This window comes from Caretta caretta, chromosome 12 (assembly GCF_965140235.1).
Source record: "Caretta caretta isolate rCarCar2 chromosome 12, rCarCar1.hap1, whole genome shotgun sequence".
Taxonomy (NCBI): Eukaryota; Metazoa; Chordata; order Testudines; family Cheloniidae; genus Caretta; species Caretta caretta.
In genome coordinates, this window is record NC_134217.1 from 14,749,245 (window position 1) to 14,769,274 (window position 20,030).

The window sequence follows — 20,030 nt, forward strand, 5'->3', positions numbered from 1 at the left end:
TCATTGTAAATCCCTACTTCAAATTCACATAGAATAAATTCTGAACTTGTAAACTTGACAATTTGTAATAGCACCCAGTTAGCTATACTCACCCAGTAAAGGAACAGAAATCAAAGAATCCTGCACAACACCAATTTTGAATTTAACAATGTACAACTTGTGACTCGATCCAAAAATTATTCAAAATAAAATATTTGTTTCAGCAAAACAGCTCAAGTTCAGCTCAATCTTTTACTGTAAAATGCATCTTCAGGTTTTTCTTTGTTAAAGTATCTTAATGTTTTTAGCCTAGGAACAAGTCATTACTCAGCTCTGTATTCTCAAGGGGCGTAAGTCACTTCACTCATATAAAGCCATTTCCCCCCTCTCTTTGTGAGAATGAAGAATGGGTGGGAGGGGTGGATGGGCAGAGACCCCCCACCCCCACTACTCCAACAGCTGCAGATGCTGCATGTCACTTGTGTGGTTCAGTAAGAGCACTAGATCCATGTTAATAAGGGTCCCACCTTTGCTATCTCTTGTGTGCTGACCTATTTGAGGTTTAGGCAGGGGCTCTCTCACTGGCACTCCTTCTTAGCTTCATCCACATTCCACCCGCAACTCCACTATCCTTAAGTGGTATGGCAAGACGTAGGGTTCCCATATTTCCCAAAGGGAAAAACAGGACACAGTGTGGGACTGGCCCAAGCTGCTGGCCCGACCACCTACCCCCCCCCCCCCGCCCAGGGCTGGCATGAGCAGCTTGCCCAAGCCCTGCCTGCCTCCCCACGCATGGCTTAGGTCACTGCTCACCCGATCTCTGCCTGCGTCTCCCCCGCCCCCAGTCCTGCCTCTCCCCTGCGTAGGGGTGGCGTCACTGCATGTCTCCCCCCCCACACACATTTCTCTGCACTGCACCCCAGGTTTTTGACAAAAGTGGGCATTTGTCCTGTTTTCTCTTGCCAACTGACAAGAACAAACGGGACAGATACCCACTTTTGCCAGAAAAGTCGAGATGGCTGGGACAGGACTTAAAAAAGGGACTGTCCCAGCCAAAATGGAACATATGGTCACCCTAGAGAGATGTAACCCTGATCCTGCAACTTACTCCACATAGCATGGACACCTTTTCCCCACTAAAGTCAAAGGGGTACAGTGGACACAGGGGTCCACTCAAGCAAAAAAACTTGGAGAACTAAGGCCTTAATACATGTGGAGGGCCCTGCAGTAACCCACATCAGCTGGGTGAAAAAAAAAAGAAAGTTTTAGAGAACGCTTTGCCAAGCAATACCTTTTGCAGGAGGTACTTGCAGTAAGAGACATCAAAATATTTTAGCCTTTCATTTTCTATAATTATTCTGACTTACTTTACTAGTAACAGCCTTGTTTTGGAGAGTCACAAGTTAAGAACTAGAACTGGCCTTGTAATTACATAATGTTCTTTTTGTGAGAACTCCCATAAAAAAAGACTGCAATCTCATTACATAAAGAGATTCTAACACCTTGCCCTCCATTACCACTGGACACCCCATTCCGGATCAATGTGCACATTGGAAGTCACTTAAATTCATAAAAATAACCCAATAAAACATTTAAATGCCAGAGAATAGGCCTAGTAAAAAGAAGGAATTTCTAGTTCAAATCAATGTACAAGATAACACAAAAAGTACTAATGAAAAAGAAAGAAGCCATTGTCACTATTAGTAGTAGGGGTATATTGCATGTCATATGATGATTTGATACATGTGAAGCAAACAACTTACACAAAAATATGTTTTCTTTACCAAGTTGTGTATTTAACAACTTCCTTCTTGAGCAGTTCTGAGTACTGAAGGATATATTCCACAGCTCTTAGTACCTGGCATTGCATATTTATTTTTTCAATGGGAAAACCTGTAATAGTACTAGTAGAGAACACATACACATAATTTACCTGTACACTTTAAACAAGGAAATATCACAATTTTCATCACAGCTCACTTGCCTTTGTTTGAACATGCTTTTTAATGAAAATGTCCCAATCTACCTTGTGAAACATTTAATATTTAGAATATATTCCTTTAAGGTCATCAAAAGAGGCAAAGCTGCAAAACAATGCCTGGTGCTGGAGCATTGTGAGTCTAGTACAAAGGAATGAGGTGATTCTTTCTTTCAGGTCAGAAGGTCAGGCTTCACTGCATTAATTTTGCTGAGTCCCTTTGTTATAAATAACAAACAAGGTCATTTATTTTCACTTCCTTGTTTCTAATTGCATGCATCTCCTTTGGAGTATGAACTCAGTAAACAGGTGGCTGAAATGCTGGGGGGAAAGCTTGAAGCTGTTCCAGAAAAGAGGGCACGTCCCACACTGGTAAAGTGGTTTGATGAGTTAGAGATTTAGTCATAGCAGGATGTGCACCTGCTTGAAAGCAAACACACTTCTGTTTGGCACAGGCAGGTTCATGTAAATTAAGAGAGATTATTTCACTCTGAATGCTGTGTTGATATTTGATCAAATTTAACATTTCAAATATAATCACAGTGTGTATTAATGAAACAAGTTCTTTTCAGCTGATTCTGATTCCCCACCCCTGCTTCGATGGGTATTACAAATGAATACTATTTTTCCACTGGCTGGGTCTACAAAAAGAATATTTCTCGAGAGGAGAACTTTATCAGAGAATCTTTTTGATGGTAAGTAACTGCATGCACTAAAAATAATATAATAACAAAAAGCTTAGACTTGTGACTGAAAGGCACAAACAAGTCTTATTGATATATTTTTACTCTGAAATTAACTGCCAATGAATTAAAGGGAACTTGTTGAAAATTAAAATGTCTGGTTTATCTGTTTTGAGCCAAATGTTCAGCTATCCTATGCTCAGTCTCTAAATGGGCTCATGTGCATATGAAAATGCAGTAAATGTTTAAATTAGAAGCTGCTTTTTGCAGATATAAGATCCTTACCTATACATAAGGTACGGAGCATTTCTTGAGACATACTGTGGGCTGTCAACTCCCATTGATTTTAGAGGCAGTTGATGGCATTCAGAACTGGGTCCCAGATTGTACTCTCAGTGGATGAAAAAAGGGCTCTTTTTCCAAGGATATCCAATTTCCACTAGGAATGGGAGCATCATCTCCCTGTCCCTGGGCTCTGTGGTGAAGCCCTCTGCAAGCTTAGGAAACTGTGTGTGGGAAGAGGGCAGGCTGAGGTAGGAAGAGGGGCTGGGGAAAGAGAAAGGAAAAGAATATGTTTTACAAATCAACCTAGACAGGATAAACAAACACTTTTTTCGTTTTAGTCACTTCATTTTAAAAGGCAAGGTGTAAACCACATGGAAAATTCTTCGTTGATTACTTAGGCTGCTGTAAGAGTCAATGTCACTGAAATAGTTTTTTATTGTCGAGCATTGTATTTAGCAGTGAACCTGGAGGTTTTTTCAAAACATATTTAATTGGTTTGGTTTTGCTCTTGGCTGTATTGTTCAGCGTTACATGTGCGTGGTAGTGGGGGCAGCCCTTTAAGAACAGAGTGTGGCGCTTGACTAACTGTGAATTTGCAGAGTCTGAGAGCACGGGGTGAAATCTGCCTTCAGCTCCAGAGGGTGGAAGACCCAGCCTTCTGAAGCAGCAGAAAAAATCAGTGTCACTCTGTCTGGAGTGGCTCCCAACCGTCAAAGGGCAGAAACCCCAAACTGGTGCTATGTTCTATAATTAGTAAGTGTGAACACCTAAAGCACTATAACAGTCTTACCATGGAGTCACAGACAGTCCCCTTAAATATTCCAGACTATCTTGCCACCCAGCAAGTTGGACTATGTGATAGATCGGGGTTCTCAAACTGGGGGTCGGGACTCCTCAGGGGGTCAACAGGTTCTTTCATGGGGGGTCGTGAGCTGTCAGCCTCCACCCCCAAAACCCGCTTTGCCTCCAGCATTTATAATGGTGTTAAATATATTAAAAGTGTTTTTGAATTTATAAGGAGGGGTCGCACTCAGAGGCTTTCTATGTGAAAGAGGTCACCAGTACAAAAGTTTAAGAACCACTGTGATAGATGGACACTAAAGACTAAAAATCACAACAGTATTCCAAAGGACCAGTCACTTACCCCAGATCAATTGTACTCAGATCTCAATCCTGTAGCCAATCCTGTAATAATCTAACTAAAGCTTTTTTAATTAAGAAAAGAAATAAGAGCTATTTACAAGATTAAAGCAGGTAAGCATACACACAAATAAGGTATAAGGTTAAGTTCAAAAGGTAACAGAAGCTTCTGTAATAAGCAAACTTTTATGTCCTTCGGGCTAACTCAAGCCAAGCAGCTTGGGGATTTCTTGCTTATGTCTATGAATCTTTGCCCCTCAGAGTTCAGACAGCATAAAGAAGAGGTGGGCAACCTGTGGCCCGTCAGGGTAATTTGCTGGCAGGCAGCTCCCAGTGGCTGCGGTTTGCCATTCCTGGCCCATGGGAGCTGTGGGAGGCGGCGGCCAGCACATCCCTGTGGCCTGCGCAGCTTCCCGCAGCTCCCATTGGCTGGGAACAGTGAACCGCAGCCACTGGGAGCTGCGGGTGGCTGTGCTTGCGGACGGTCAATGCAAACAAACTGTCTTGCGGCCCGCCAGCAGAATACCCTGATGGGCTGCAGGTTGCCCACCACTGGCATAAAGAGACCTCAATTCCTTCTGGTCAGGGATTTTATCCCCTACCTCAAGTAAAAGCTGATGGGATGAGCGTGCCTGTAGGCAACCTTTTTGTGGGTGGTATGACGTGGTGTACCTGCCCCGCACCAGCCCCGAAAGGGTTAGCTTTGCAGACTGAGGAAGCCCCACCCCTCCAACTCTGCTGGGCATGCTTAGCCTGGAGGCAGAATATAAAGTGAAGCAGCTCAATCCAGTCTGGGAAGGCTGCTGGAAGGGGAGGATGCAGACTGCAGGCACTCTCCAGAGAGCTGCTACAAGCTCCGAGTACAGAGCCACGGCACGCAGTGTTCCAGATGGACTCCAGACTGCCTGACAAGCCTGGAGAAGAGACTGCGCTGGCAGGAGCTATGCCACCTGAGGACCCCAGAGACCCGGGGGAACCGTGGAGCATCGCCGAGGGAGAAAGGGTCGGAAGCAGCCCAGGGGACTAAGACTCTTCTCCAGGGAGTGAACTGGGGAACTGGTCAGCACGTTTTGGGAGGATCCCCACTGACTTGGTGGTGGGCACCCCTACCACTGCCAGGGCCCTGGGCTGGGACTTTGAGGAGCGGGGAGGGGCTGAGTCCCCCTACCCTGGGTGTCACCCCCCCAAGTGGCGCCCCACTTCCCCAATGGGCCAATAGGCCACACAATCCTACAGAGGTGGGTTACTCTATTGACTCTGGCCACAGGGCCCCGCTGCCACATTTGATAATTAGGGTCACGAACGAGGGACCTAACCAGCTGTTATACAGGTTTTTTCCCCTTTCTCCTCCTCATATGTGACCCAGCATCCGTGACGGGGTGTACCTACCTGCGACAGGTGGGAGGGAGAAATCAACAATTCTTTGTTCCATAATGGCACATTTGGATTCAACAGTCCTACTTGACTGGCAAAAGATAACACCTCCTGGCGTAAACTAATATTTCACACTTGGTAATGTTTCTCTCCTGACTACAGGGAATTTACAGTTTTAATAAACATTTTTATAGTTACAGAGCAAACATTGAAGCCTTACCTTGTAATGTGGGATACAGTAGAAATAATACATGCAGCATCCTACAAGCATTCCATAAAGTCTAAATATATTGTTACGACTCTAATATCTATTTTGATAATGCTAACACACATTAACACAGGTGAGCCAGACCGGTTTCCAGCTATACATTTGTAAGTTACTTATGTAAAAAATTCTGTGCACAATATTTTAAAATTCTGCATTTTTTATTTGTCAAAATAACACAATATAATCCTGCTAGTTACAATTATTTTGGTAATATATACCTGTCAGTAAGTATGTCTGTAACAATACAGACAACGAAAAAGATTCAAGAAATGTCACTAAGCTGGGGCTCCCGCTGTCAACCCCACCAGACACCCAGAGCCCGCCATGCACAGGGCTGAAATTTGTGATTTCCACCAAAAGGAAGCATTTTGGTTGAAATCACGAATTCTGCAGGGAAAAAATAGAATTCTGCAGGGATCATTAATTCTGCACAAATTCTGCACTGTGTAGTGGTGCAGAATTCCCCCAGGAGTAGTAAGTGTTCAGTGAGCTCGGGGACCTTGCATGAGCTGGGATCTGGTTTCCAGCATCAGTCAGAATTAGAGTTAATAAAGTTACTCTTTAAAAAACTAGGCCTTGTTCTTGAAGGTACAACAATGTGTTTAAAAGATTATATTGGAGTGCTGTGTGGGTCCCTAGATTGCCCTTTTAGGAAATGGGGCCCCAAGTCAGAAAAGCACTTAAGCACATGCTTAAGTCACTCTCTATTAAAAGACCCCTAAGCTCATGCTTAATTTTAAACATTTTTCAAATTAGGTCTTATTATCTCTTACTTATATTGTGGTAGCACCTAGGACAGAGGTGGGCAAACTATGGCCCGCAGGCCACATCTGGCCCACGGGAATGTCCTGCCTGGCCCTGAGCTACTGGCCAGGCAGGCTAGCCCCGGCCCCTCCCCCACTGTCTCCCCTCCCCCATAGTTATGCTGCCACGTGGGCAGCATGGCTTGTGCCCGCCTACCTCCCAGGCTTTCCAATAAGCCTGTCCTGCCGCTCTGAGCAGCATGGTAAGGGGGTGGGGGGAGGGGGTATGGTTGAGGGGCTGGAGGCCCTGGGGGGCAGTCAGGGGACAGGGGGTGGTTGGATGGGGTGGAGGTTTGCGGGGGCAGTCAGGAGACAGAGAGCAGGGGGGATTGGGTAGGGAGTGGGGTCCTGGGGGGGGCAGTTAGGGACGGGGGTCCTGGGAGGGGGCGGTAAGGGGACAAGGAGTGGGGGGGGTTGGATGGGTTGGGAGTCCCAGGGGGCCTGTCAGGGGATGGGGGTGTGGATAGGGGTCGGGGCAGTCAGGGGACAGGGAGCAGGGGGGGTTGGATGGGGGGGGGTTCCCGGGGGGGCGGTTAGGGGAGGTGGGTCCCAGGAGGGGGTGGTCAGGGGACAAGGAGCAGGGCGGGTTGGATGGGTCAGAGGTTCTGAGGGGGGCAGTTAGGGGGCGGGAAGAGGGAGGGGGCGGATAGGGGATGGGGGCCAGGCTGCTCGATGAGGCACAGCCTTCCCTACCCGGCCCTCCATACCGTTTTGCAACCCTGATGTGGCCCTCGGGCCAAAAAGTTTACCCATCCCTGATCTAGGAGCTCCAGCCATGGACCAGAACCCAATTGTGCTAGGCACTATACAAACACAAAACAAAAAGATGGTATATAAAGTAAAACAACACGTTCTTACAGTATTTCTGTAATACATGAGTCAATGTGATATTTTCCATTATAAAAAGTTATAAAGTTAATCTTTGCTGAAGCACACTTCTTTGTTATATTCTATGAACACAGTTTTAAGTCCTATTTTCTTTTTATTTATTTTTCCAAGGAGGGATGAATCATGTTTGTCTTCTGTATTTCTTGCTATCTTAGAGAGTCCTTTTCACTGGAAATTTTCACAAGCAACATCTCATTTAATTTTCAAAAAAAAAAAAAAGAAGTGTTTCAGATTTGCAGATGAATATATCTTATCGGAAAATTCAATAAAAAGAAACTGGGTATCTTGCTATTTGCTTTTGCATACTTTGTTCACTTTTTAATTTGATGCACTAATAACTCCATTATGCTATGTCCCAAACTCAATTGTAGCAAGTACTTACAGAGTAAAGTGTTTTCTTTGTCTAATTCCCAGCTAATAAGAACCATGCTACTACTAATAAAGGAGTTATTAAAGATTTATAATCTCAGAAGGCTACGTCATTAATTAGGAGACCTAAAAGGATACCTAATGAGTCCTTAAGAAGACCACTTCCAATTATTGACTAGATTTTATTCCAGTCCTGCCCCAATAAAATTGTGCTTGTGGGCAGTCTCACCAGATATGAATAAATCTTATATTTTCACATCTTCTCGAGCTCTGGTCACTGGTGGTTTTTATAATTTTTTTTAAACTGTGTTGGAGCAAGATACCATTAATACAACCTCTTAATAAAACATTATTCCTTTAGAATGGTACTGTGAAGGCGTGCATAGACCCCACATGGACCAGGAAGGTGACAGAGAGGCCCTGGTGGTAGGGCCACATCTCTCCAGGCCTGTCAATCTTGAATGAAAGGGAGGAAACTACAATAAGCAGGGGAGAGTGTGGAGCAGGATTGCCCTGAACAGCAGACAGCAATGGTGACTCCTGAAGCTGTGGAGGGAACTCCTAGCCAGGAGACCTTCACCCCAACCCTGACGAGAGTGCAGCAAATTCCCAGGGTAAGACAGAAAGGCTGAGCCTGACTCAGAGGCCCTTCCAGAGGATTTTTTCCAAGCCCTCCTAAGGTGGTGCTAGATAGTTAGCAACATTGTACACTTGCCACTCCCCTATTTGCTGGGGCCACAGGGTGGAAGTATCCCCGAATACATTAGAATTTGTGACTTTCATTTTGATTCCCCATCCAGAGAGACTTAAAAAGGCTCACAAAGGGCAGAGCCCCACCCCTTGAAAGTGGGGCCTGTTTTGAAATCACCCAGTATAGATAATTGGGCATGGTCAGATCCTCCCACCTTCTGAGGGAGGAATCACCTAAGACTCCATTACAGGTACACATGGCAGACGATCATTCCTTAATGAGTATTTCTCTAAGATTTTTTCCTCTATCTCTTCCTCTATCCCCTTTATATATTTTGCTCAAACGTTTGTCTGTTTGTGAGATGGTACAATTCTAAACCAGTTCCTGTATAGCTAGTGACCTTTCTCTTAAAATGCTGTTTACTAGTTTTATGACAAATATAGTATCGGAGCTGTAAATGATGGTAGAAGGGTAGTGTTGCAGATCCAAAATGGTCTTTAATTTCTTGGAAATTCATTAGAACGTCTCCATGATACAACTGAATTAAAGGTAGGTTTACCAAACTAGTTTCTTAGGATGAGTAAGAGTGGGACATGATCAAACCATGTGATGTGTCTTTCAACTAATTGCATGAAAATGTATAATGGAAAGTGTACGTGAGTATATTTAATGCAGGCAGGAGAAAAAAGTGTAAACTTTGTAATTCAGATGTAAAGTTCGCCAGCTGTCTCTAAGACTTTACAAGTGAATTTAAGTAAAATAATTCTTTCAATAATCAACTTTTGGTTCTAGAGTACAATTAAAGTACCTGCCAATGATAAGTACTCCTTTTTTAAACTTGTGTAGAATATTAAAGAAGTTCAAGAAGAATTTGGTCTGCCCTTTATTAGGAACATATATGTTCCTCTTGATAAACATATTTCTCATTTAATTTCCTTTAAAAAGTAGATTTTTTTAAAGAGACCTGTCTCTCTTTTCTTTCAACAATTTATATAGATTATATTCCATACCTGGGCATACATAAATGAATAGCACACCCACACCCCTAATTTTTAACTGATGCAGAAGAAAAAATATGCATGACAAAACCAACTGACTCTAAAAGAAGCATCTTGTCCACTTTAAAATGTGCCTCTTTCAAGAAGGGGCTACCTATTGGGCTACACTTCCTTAATTTCAGTTAAAGCCTTTACAACATTATTGAGACCTTTAATATTAATCCAAGTAACCATAATCAAATTAGCCATTCCAGTCATTTGCTTTCTTGAATAAGTTAATTTTTACATTAGTTTCTAATTTTTGTTGTTGTTGTTTTGTTTTCAGCTCTGAGGTCAGTCCTGTGGTCCTTATCCCACAAAAAATATATGCTGGTATGGCAGAGTACCGTACATAAGACAGTATGTAGACAATAGCAACAGAATATTCACTCTGCCAAAAAGTAATTTTATACTTTATTATATTACAGACAGGTTAATTTTGAAGGTGTATGGAACAGAGTTTTAAAGAAGTAGGAAACCTTTTTACTATAAGATACCAGTAGCAGTATCGGTCTGTGCTCCAAAGACGGTAAATAACTTGAAATAATATTTTTCTGCCTTGACATGGTTAGAAATGTCAGATGTGAGCTGAGATGATGAAATAATTCAGACAAATAAAAACAAACATGATCCTTCCACACAAAAATTAAAATAAACATTTTTAGAAGTTTGAAAACAATCAATAACTTTGATTTTTTTTTCCAGTTTCACAAACTTCTGCACTTCCTGATCTTGGCAAAGACCATAAGAAATGGGATTTCCACTAACCACATACATCACTTTTGCCTCTGAAGCGATTACAGAATCACAATATTGTGTATTTTAAGTAAAGTGTTATAATAATAACAACACTTGGCTCTTGTATGACCTTTTTCATTCATAGATGTCAACTGGATTGTAAGTATCATTAGTCCCAATTTACAGATGTGGATACTGAAGCAAATAGAGGTTAACTGACTTGTTCAAGATCAAACTGTAGACTAGCAACAAACCCATGATTAGAACCCACCTGTCCTGGCTCCTGGGCCACTCTGCCTCCATAATAAAATACCATGTTTACTGCAACACCCTGGGCGGTGAATGTTGAGTGTTTAATGGTGCCCACTGTACCTGGGACAATTGTGTTGAGCAGAAGCATCGATATCAATGAATATCTGATTCAAATTCATGTTAATGGTAAAAATGGTCTCTTATCAGACTCATTGTTTCGGAAGGAGGGAACCTACTTCCTGTCATCAGTTTCATTTAGAAGTGCCAGCTGACCCTAAGATCTGATGAGAAAGTGGCATGGCCATGATTAAGATAAACTGTGATGAATTAAAATGCTGTTAATCATATCAACTCAAAAGTCAGCATGATAACTGTTATTTCATGGGATGAATCAAAATATTATTGATTCTCAGCTGTTGTTCTGGTAAGATTGCCATCTGGCTGGATTTTAACCGGCCTGGCTGGGGAAGAACTGCCAGGGTTTTTTTTGCCCTTTTCCTGCTCCCCCACCCTGAGAGTGAAAGGGAAGAAATGCTCAGCAGAGACTTCCCATGGGCTTATCCTTTTCAGAGCTGAGCCTCCCTTGGAGGATTGGGCTGCCTTCCCCTCCTTCCCAGCATGCTCCGGGATCAGCCAGACTCTGTAGCCTCCAACTCAGTAAGAGAAATGGGGGTGGGGAGGTGGTTGTGGGGCCACCTTCCCTGCTGGCTGCTTGTGTATTTGACAGGGGACCAGAGCCACCTTCATCCCCAGTTGGACACGGGCTCGGACTCAGAGTGCAGCAAGGCCTTGAACCACCCCCAGCCTCCCCCACCTGCACAGCCATCTGCATGAGGAGGGCAGAAAAGGGTCAGGCTGATGGTGGTAGGACACCTAAGAGGGGAAGAGGAGGGTCAGGCTGGTGGTGGAGGGGAGGCCAATAGCCGTGTTGTCTGCATTTTGGAGGTGGCAACCTTATGTTCTTGATAAGTAGATTATATGTCTGATCCAAAGTCCATTGCAATCAACAGGAAGGAGTCTTTCCACTGACTTCAATGGGCTTAGGCCCGAAGCAGGTTAGTTAGTAGCTCACCTTGGTGCTGTCCTTCTCTTGCCGTTTTTTACATCTTGTACTCCCTGTTCCTCTCTTGCTGCTCTGTGAATTGTTTGATGGTTGATGGGACTGTGATACCCTCCCTTGAAGGACAACATCAGAGCTTGCTTCCGTATTGCCTCCATCTCCATTGAAGGAGTCAAACAACACGGCTGGGGTAGTGGTGGCTGAACCCCCTAAAATGGCATGCAGCTCATCATAGAAGCGGCATGTTTGGGGCTCTGACCCGGAGCGGCCGTTCGCCTCTCTGGTTTTCTGGTAGGCTTGCCTCAGCTCCTTCAGTTTCATGCGGCACTGCTTCGGGTCCCTGTTATGGCCTCTGTCCTTCATGCCCTGGGAGATTTTGACAAAGGTTTTGGCATTTCGAAAACTGGAACGGAGTTCTGATAGCACGGATTCCTCTCCCCAAACAGCGATCAGATCCCATACCTCCCGTTCGGTCCATGCTGGAGCTCTTTTGCGATTCTGGGACTCCATCATGGTCACCTCTGCTGATGAGCTCTGCATGGTCACCTGCAGCTTGCCACGCTGGCCAAACAGGAAATGAGATTCAAAAGTTCGCAGTTCTTTTCCTGTCTACCTGGCCAGTGCATCTGAGTTGAGAGTGCTGTCCAGAGCGGTCAAAATGGAGCACTCTGGGATAGCTCCCGGAGGCCAATACCGTCGAATTGTGTCCACAGTACCCCAAATTCGAGCCGGCAAGGCCAATTTAAGCGCTAATCCACTTGTCAGGGGTGGAGTAAGGAAATCGATTTTAAGAGCCCTTTAAGTCGAAATAAGGGGCTTCATCGTGTGGACAGGTGCAGGTTTACATCGATTTAATGCTGCTAAATTCGACCTAAAGTCCTGGTGTAGACCAGGGCTAAGGTTGTAAGTGTGTAAATGCTAGACAGATGGCATGGACTACTCTTTTGGATTGTGCATAGGATAGAACTAGGAACTCTTGAGGTCTACTATAATCCTGGCTCCACTATTAACTCATTGTGTCCTTGGTTAAGTCACCTTAACCTCTGTATCACAATTTCTGTGATTGAAAAAGAAGGATAATGCTTGCATCTCACAGTATTGTATCCATTTTACAAAAGGAGAAACTGAGGAGCAGAGGTTAAATGACTTGTAGAAAGTCTCACAGAGAATAATAAAAAGGTCACCGGATATAGCCGATGAACAGTCCTGATTTTCTGTGCTTTTCTCTGATTCTAGACATACTGCTTCCCCACGTCTACTACTGCATGGAAAACATACTTGCCAGGGATGTAACAAAACCAACTGGACTTGGAACATGAGGGTTTACAGATTTAAGTCAAAGATACCGTTTTTTTAGGCGGGAGTGAATTTATATGTGCATATTTTTGTAATATATCTATTACTGATTCATTTAAATACATTTTCTGTGCTTTCCATAGACCAGGAGTCTGAGTGTTCTTTATGGCTAATTGATTTGTGATGATGATGACGATTCAGAAGAAAGTTTAGCTGAGGATGGAACAGAGTCATATCTTATGTGATACCTCAGACTTAATAATTGTTGGCATTACTAGATTTAGATTATACTACTACCAAAAGGGTACATTTCAAAAAGTTTCTTCAAATTCAAGGCTGGTGGGTTTCAAAGGAAATCCTTGGCAAGAGTATTCCATTTTCTGCATAAAGATGCTTACTTTATTACACCATGAAAAGAATGGAACATGCACTTAAAATGACCAATAATTTATAAATACAACTGCTCTGAAAGAAAAAAGAAAGTAGAATTTCAAAGTAATGGTTCTGTTAGAGGATATGAAAGTGAATAACCAGAGTGAAATTTACTGGGCCCCTTTAAGATTAAATATATAAAATGATAGAAATGCTGGGGACCACATTCTGTCCTTAGATAAACCAATGAGATCAATATGGTTTGGCTGTGTATGTAGCCATTAAAAGTGTCGCAGGAATTATTCAATTTATCTCATGAACTTGAAGAGATGTTGAGAAAATAAACCCCTTACATACCTGTTTTATTTTCAAAATTGTTAAATTCTCCATGGAACAATATCTCATACAAACATAATGCTTTGTTCTAAAAGAAAGGTAATAAGCATGCATCCTAGTTTCCATTCCTTTCACCTTAAAATGGTCCTTTGCTCTCACTTGATCAATTATCACTGTCACTAGAAATTCATACTTACATCCTGTGACTAACTAGAAATGATCGAAAACTGGAATTTTTATTCTGTGCAAAAAGCCATATTTTCTAAATTTCCTGTGAAACAAAATTTTTGAACATTTTTTTTCTTTCAAATCAATGGAAATGTTTTATTTCAATAAAATCAAAACATTTTGTTGTAATTTTCACTTTTTAAAAATATTGTATTATAATTTATAAAAAAAATTTAGTTGAAATAGACCTGTTCCATTGGACATTTTTCAGTCAACTCTCGCCACAAACAATTAGACTCCTGGGGACAAATCATGCTCACCTTAGTTATGCAAGTCCCACTGTATTCAGTGGAAATATGCCTATACACTGGCTTCATAAAAATCGTATAAAAGCAGAATAAGGCACTTAGGGAGTTGCCCTCAGATTTGTGATAGTCTCTCAGAAAAGCTGCTTGTCATAAATAATGTGTGGAGTCACAGCTAAGAAGCGACTTTTCCTACCTTGCATAAATGTCTTCCAGGAGTATAGCCTCCAAGTGAATAGACAGATTTTGGTGCTTGTTAAGCCTCATTCAAAATTCTTCTCTCCTCTAGAAATTGAGTTGCCATCCCTGTCTACCTATCATTTTTCTGTCAATGTTGTTTGTAGATGAGATCTCCAAGAACATTTTACATTCTGAAGGGCTGTATGAATTCTGGAATAGGCTCTGCACTTCTGCTATTTTTTTCATTTGGCAAATGACTTATTTGTCTCATGAGTGTAAATATTTTTGCTACATGGTACATGTTGCATATGACTGCACTGTATACACACCATGCGCATTTCAACCATTGTTTGCTTCTAGCATCAAAGTACGCTGTTAGTTTTGATTCGTTGGAGGTTTGAAGTTGGCATACACTGACTGAACCAGAAGCTGATTACAGTATTGGGATGAGCATATCTTGTTGCTCTGTTAAGGCACTTGTGTGCTCATATAAAAGGTGTATGGCCTTACTTATACATGTAATAGGTAAGTAAAGATGCACCTCCATGCCATGTTCGATTTTTGGATTCAGAAGCTTGTTTTTGGGCTAGACAACTTTTTTTTGCCTCATGCCATGCCTCTCTGGGATCAGTGTAGAATAAGGTGCAGGGATCTCAGCACTGAAGTCTTTCAACTGGGAGGTTGCAGTAGCTCAAGGCAACCATTACCTCCCCTCTACTGGGATGTCTGCAGTCAACATGTTGATGGCTCTGGCTGAGGGGAGTCTATGGAAAGGTTGTTGAGGTGACATGCTGATTCCCGCGGCATCCCAGATGGAGCTTAAAGGTTTTCCTCTTACGTGGACTCTATGAGAAGGAATCATGGGTGCTGTCATTTGGATTTCCCTGTGCTAGCAGGAGTGAATCGAGCCACAGGATGTAACCAATATTAAACTGATAAGAGCACAATTGGGACAATGTCCCCTTTTTAAAATCCTGTGTGTCTTTCAGGTGTCTGCAAAAATTAATTTAGGACACATTATGATTGGTGCTGGTCATTTCATTTACTGTTTACAGCCCAATCTGCCTATACAATGAAAAATGGATCATCTTCTTGCTCACACACACATGTACATACGCATACATATATAAGACCTGCCTACATTTGGTTATGAAATGATATAATGGGGAGGCTTGTCAGTTTGGACTGTGCAATGGACTTTAATTGGTGGGCCAGGGTTCCAGTTGTATGGGTATCTCCTATAGCTGTAGTTCAGGACTCAGCCACACAGATATCTCTCCCTCATTTCCTCAGGGCCATGAAAGTGCAATAAAATTGAACTTATCTAAATTTTCTTGTAAGTTAGAAGATTAGACACTAGCCTGTTGGACCCTAAAGTCTATAGCCACCTCTTTCTGTGGAGCCTTTCAAAATGAACATGTTTTAAAAATGACCTAGGCACTCCTCTGTATAACATATATTTTGTGCTGAAATCCTCTGCTTATTTTTTAGTGAAATTAAAAACCTTATGAAAACAATACCATGTCAAGAACTGCAAAATGTATAGGAATATCCTCTCTTCTCAAGAGGATGAGGACCTTTGGCCACACATCTTGCCAGTTTCTATGGGTGGTGGGTTTTGCAGTTTGGTGTTAGGGTGGACCTAGGCTAAAAGAGAGGCTGCCTCAGCTTCCTAACTGCTGAAGTGGAGAGGAGGAGCTGCAGCCTTCTTTTGGATCCAGAGATCCATCTTTCCTTGGTCCCTGGCTCCTTCACAGTCTGGGGTCACAAGAACCCTTTATTTTTCTGTTATCTGGTTTTATGAAGGATAAAATGAGCAGATGTACAAGACATGTCCCCTCCTACAACAACTGTACAGAAATATGAGTGCTACCATACAGGGTCTTGTTTAAAAGTTCTGCAGCTAACATTTTTGGGATACAAAAGCCTCCATACATCTCTATTGTGACAGCAGATCCAATAATGTGGTGACTGTGGTTGAGTAAGCATATTTGGATTACTGTTCTCCCTTTCACATTGGCTTCCAAAGAATTTGAGAGAGAGAGAGCGCTAGCTTTTGTGGGCAGGCTATTATGTTTTAAAGCCTTAGTCTGATATTATGCTATAAGAATCTTTTTCTTTCTTCTACTTCCAGGTTCAGCTAGCAAGATATCACTATGAATCAATAAAGTACATTACAAAACAAGCTGCAATTTAAAAAAAATGCAGCGGTGGAAGTTACTCACCTAGAATCTTTCAAGAAAATAGGACAGGAATTGAAAGGTCCGGTTACATCGTTATTGGAATACCTTTTGAATACAAAACAAGACCAAAAATAAATAAAAAGGAAAGAAAGTTTGTCGAATGAAAACAAACTAAAGGAAATACTACAGAAAATTATTAGAATTTTTTCAAGTGAATAATGGTCTTGTTTCTCTAGATACAAGATATGGAAAGTGTTGAGGAGGAAGGAAAGAAGGAGTAGATCTTGCTAGGGAAACTGAAGTCAGGGAGTCCTAGAGCCATGAATGAATAAGAGGCAACTATGAAAGTGGAAAAACAAGGGGGGGAAATGGAGGAGCAGGAAGGACTCAAAGGGGCAGGGAGATATGCAAGTGTGGATTAAGAGAAACTGAGGAATAGATATGGAGAAAGTGGAGGATGGATCAGAGAAATGGGGAGGGGGTAGGTGTGTGTATATATGTACAAACTGTTCACTATGTGTGTATGCATTCATTGTACACTTTGCATGAACTTTGCATTATGTTTACGTTGAGTAGGTTATGTACACTCGCATGTGCAGCCGTGTGTGCGCAGTCTCTATGCACTTTGCTTCATGTGTGCATGCATGCGTTCACAGCATGCACCCTGGGCACTGTGGGTTTGGGGGCGCATTGTTAATATTTTAGGCATTTATATAACACTTCAACTGTAGCTTTAAGCACTGTGCATTGTAGTTGTGACTGTGAGGGCAGATGGGGCGTGTGCTGTACAGTGTATATGTGACTGTGCGAGCGCTGGGCTTCCTCTATTCGCTCCACACGTGGGATGGGATGGGGGGTATGTGCATGCACTCTATTCTCTGTGCACCGGGGGGGGGGGGGGGGCGTAGATCTGTGCAAAGATTGCGTGGCACTGCCTATGCACTGCATGTACCGATGGGCAGTGTCCTCTGGGCACGTCTGCTGTGCACTCTGTGGCTGGGTCCCTGCTCTGGACGGAACGGTGGGGGCGCAGGTGGCTGTGTGCCCCCAGGGCGCGCGCACTGCCCTCCCCCGCTCCCCCCCGGGTGTGCGCGCGCGGTGTGCTGGAGTCCGGCTGGGCGTGCGCAGGGGGGCATGCCCGGCGAGCGCGCGCCGGGCTCGGCGTGTAGGAGCGCTGGCAGGCAGCCGGTGCGCAGGGAGCGCCAGCTGCTCGCCGTGGGAGGGGTGGGAGCGCGGGCGCGGGGAGGGGCCCCCCGGTCCCTTGTTTCCACCCGCTTCACGGATTCATTCCTCCTGGGGAGCGGTGCCAGTAGCAGCGGCGGCGGCTCCCCTGCTTCTCCAGCACTTTGAACTCCGCTCGGTGTAGCCGGGGAGCCCCCCCCCCCACTCCCACTCCCACTCCCCCCAGTCTGGTTTCACCCCCCTCCCGGACAGCTCTTTCTCTCCCGCTTGCCTTGCAGCCAAGCGCGGGGCGGCTGGATTGGCGGCGGGCAGAGGGGTGAGCGGGACCCTGTTTCCTCCCCCCCCCCCGCGCCCCGGCAGCGGGGCAGCCCTTTGTTCCCCCTCCGGCCAGCGAGCCCCGGGCAGAGCTCAGCAGCACCCTCCTGGGGCAGGCAGGGCGCAGCGGGGAGAGCCGCTGCCGTCTCCGTGCCGGGCGCGTGGCTTCTTTGTGTACAGCTGCTCCTGAAGGCAGAGGCAAACCCTGTGGCTTGGCCCTGAGCTTTTCGAAACAAACAAACAAACAAACAAAAAACCCAGCCCGTCCAGCCTCCCCCACCCCGGCAGAGAGAGACCCCTACCTGGGCTGCTCCCCTCTCCTCCCTTTCCCTTGTTTACCTGCACTTTCCCCACCGCCTCTTTCTTCTCTCTCTGGCTCTGCCCTCCCTCGGTCCCTTCCCTTGTTCGTCCCCCTCGCCTCAAAGGAAAAGTCGGCTCCCTCGCTAGCTCCAGCAACTTGCTCCTTTCCCTGAAGCACAGATCCAGGGAAGGGCACTGAAGGTGGATCTATTATAACCTCCCAGCGCTTTTCTCGAAGTGCACTTCTTGGACCAAAACCACCCCCAGCATGGATGTAAGATTTTACCCAGCTGCAGCTGGCAGCTCTCTTCCCGGAGACCCTTCCAATCTGGACTTTGCCCAGTGTTTGGGCTACTACAGCTACAACAAGGTGATCATTTCTGTTCTTCTTCAGGTTGCTGTTATATTGCTTGTTCTGTATGTATTAGATTTTGGTGCATGCTGGGGAGCATTTCAGGAGGTGGGAATTTTAAGTACTGATCCAGCAGGTTAAAACTTACATTTCGAAACTGCAAAATGGGACACAATGTCCTTTAAAAGTTTAAATGCTCCCTTTTCCCCCGGCATGCATTGATGGAGAGAGCCACTGTGATTTTTGCTCTGTGAGAATATTTCTGTTCCCCCCCGCCCCCAGTCTGAAAGGCACAGCTTTGTAGTATTGCATTTACATCTGTAAACACAAATGTGTTACACTTTGAACAGCTACATCATGTTACCGCTTGTAGCATTTCATTGGTCACAAGAGAATTACTAAGGAACCAAGTATTTTCATCTGGGCAAAGGATCTTGTGCAGTTTTTTTATTAAATATAACTTTAAGATGCGCTGCTTTTCCCCCACATGTCGGGAACAATGGACAGCTTCTTTGAGTCCATAGTAGCAGAGTGAGATTTCTATCCAGGGCCAGCACTTGTGAAGTTTTTCAGGGGCTGGACCGACTTCTGCTCCCAGTGTTATGTTATAGCAGAGTTCTGATGGAAATGATGCTTCCAGACAGTGCATCTCTGTTGTGGGGGAAAGAAAGAGATTATTCTAATAATTCGTTCATTCTATTCTTTCAGATTATTTCAGATCAGTTTTATCGAGTCGCTAAATAAAGGATTATTACAAAGTGGAGGGTTAGCTAGAGGTTTATGTACCTCAGGTGCTAACTTTAAAAGGGAATAACCATTTTGATTTGGATATTGTCAAAGAAGTTGCAGTCGTGCTTACTGTATTTGTTTTTCACACCTTTCTTGTGGTTTTGTGGATTTCACAACAGATGTTGCTAGTCAGAAGAAGTAGTTGTTCCCCAGTGGGTCAGTTTATTTACAAAGTATGTCTTTAAATAATATCAAGACAGTTTCTTTCACAAATTACCAAAAGATGGAAAATGTGAAGTTAAGAATGACACTGTGACTCATGCTATTTTGAAAAAGACTTAGCTGTTTGCACTGGGATGTGTCAATAGCACATTGAGCTATTAGCACTGGGCCCTCTCACATGTACATAAAGATCCCTTTCAGACTGTGTTTTTCCTAGTGCTGTGTTTGCCCAACCTCTGGGGCCTTTTGTGAGGTACTATATGAAATGTTGGGGAAAGAAAGGGTGCTGCACAATGTGTTAACTTATGTTAACTCTAGTTCTAGAATCCTTTGCGAATGCCTAGTTAAAGTTTGAGGAAACACAGAGATCACTTCAGGGGAGACATAATTTGGGATCAGAATAAATGGATGGAACAATATCTGAGTATGGAGAAACTCACATGAAAAAATGACAGACAAGTGGATATCACAAGTATACTTTTCTATTCCTCTTCAAATAATAATTCTAATTTCAATTGCTGCAATGTTGAAGCTTGAGAGTGCTG

The 20,030-nt window shown here is 43.8% G+C and overlaps 1 protein-coding gene across 4 annotated transcripts in view; it reads left to right on the forward strand.

Moving 5' to 3' along the window:
- Nucleotides 1-2,392: 2,392 nt before the first annotated feature.
- TOX3 (TOX high mobility group box family member 3) overlaps nt 2,393-20,030 on the forward strand; it is a 100,543-nt gene continuing 82,905 nt past the window's right edge. For 2 of the 4 annotated variants that reach the window (XM_048816806.2, XM_048816808.2), the window contains exon 1: nt 17,570-18,552. In XM_048816806.2, the coding sequence (XP_048672763.1) occupies nt 18,451-18,552 (102 nt within the window). In that variant the 5' untranslated portion in view covers nt 17,570-18,450. Of the gene's footprint in view, nt 2,653-17,569; nt 18,553-20,030 lie in introns of those variants that run through there. The other 2 variants (XM_048816810.2, XM_048816809.2) reach the window with 2 other exon arrangements.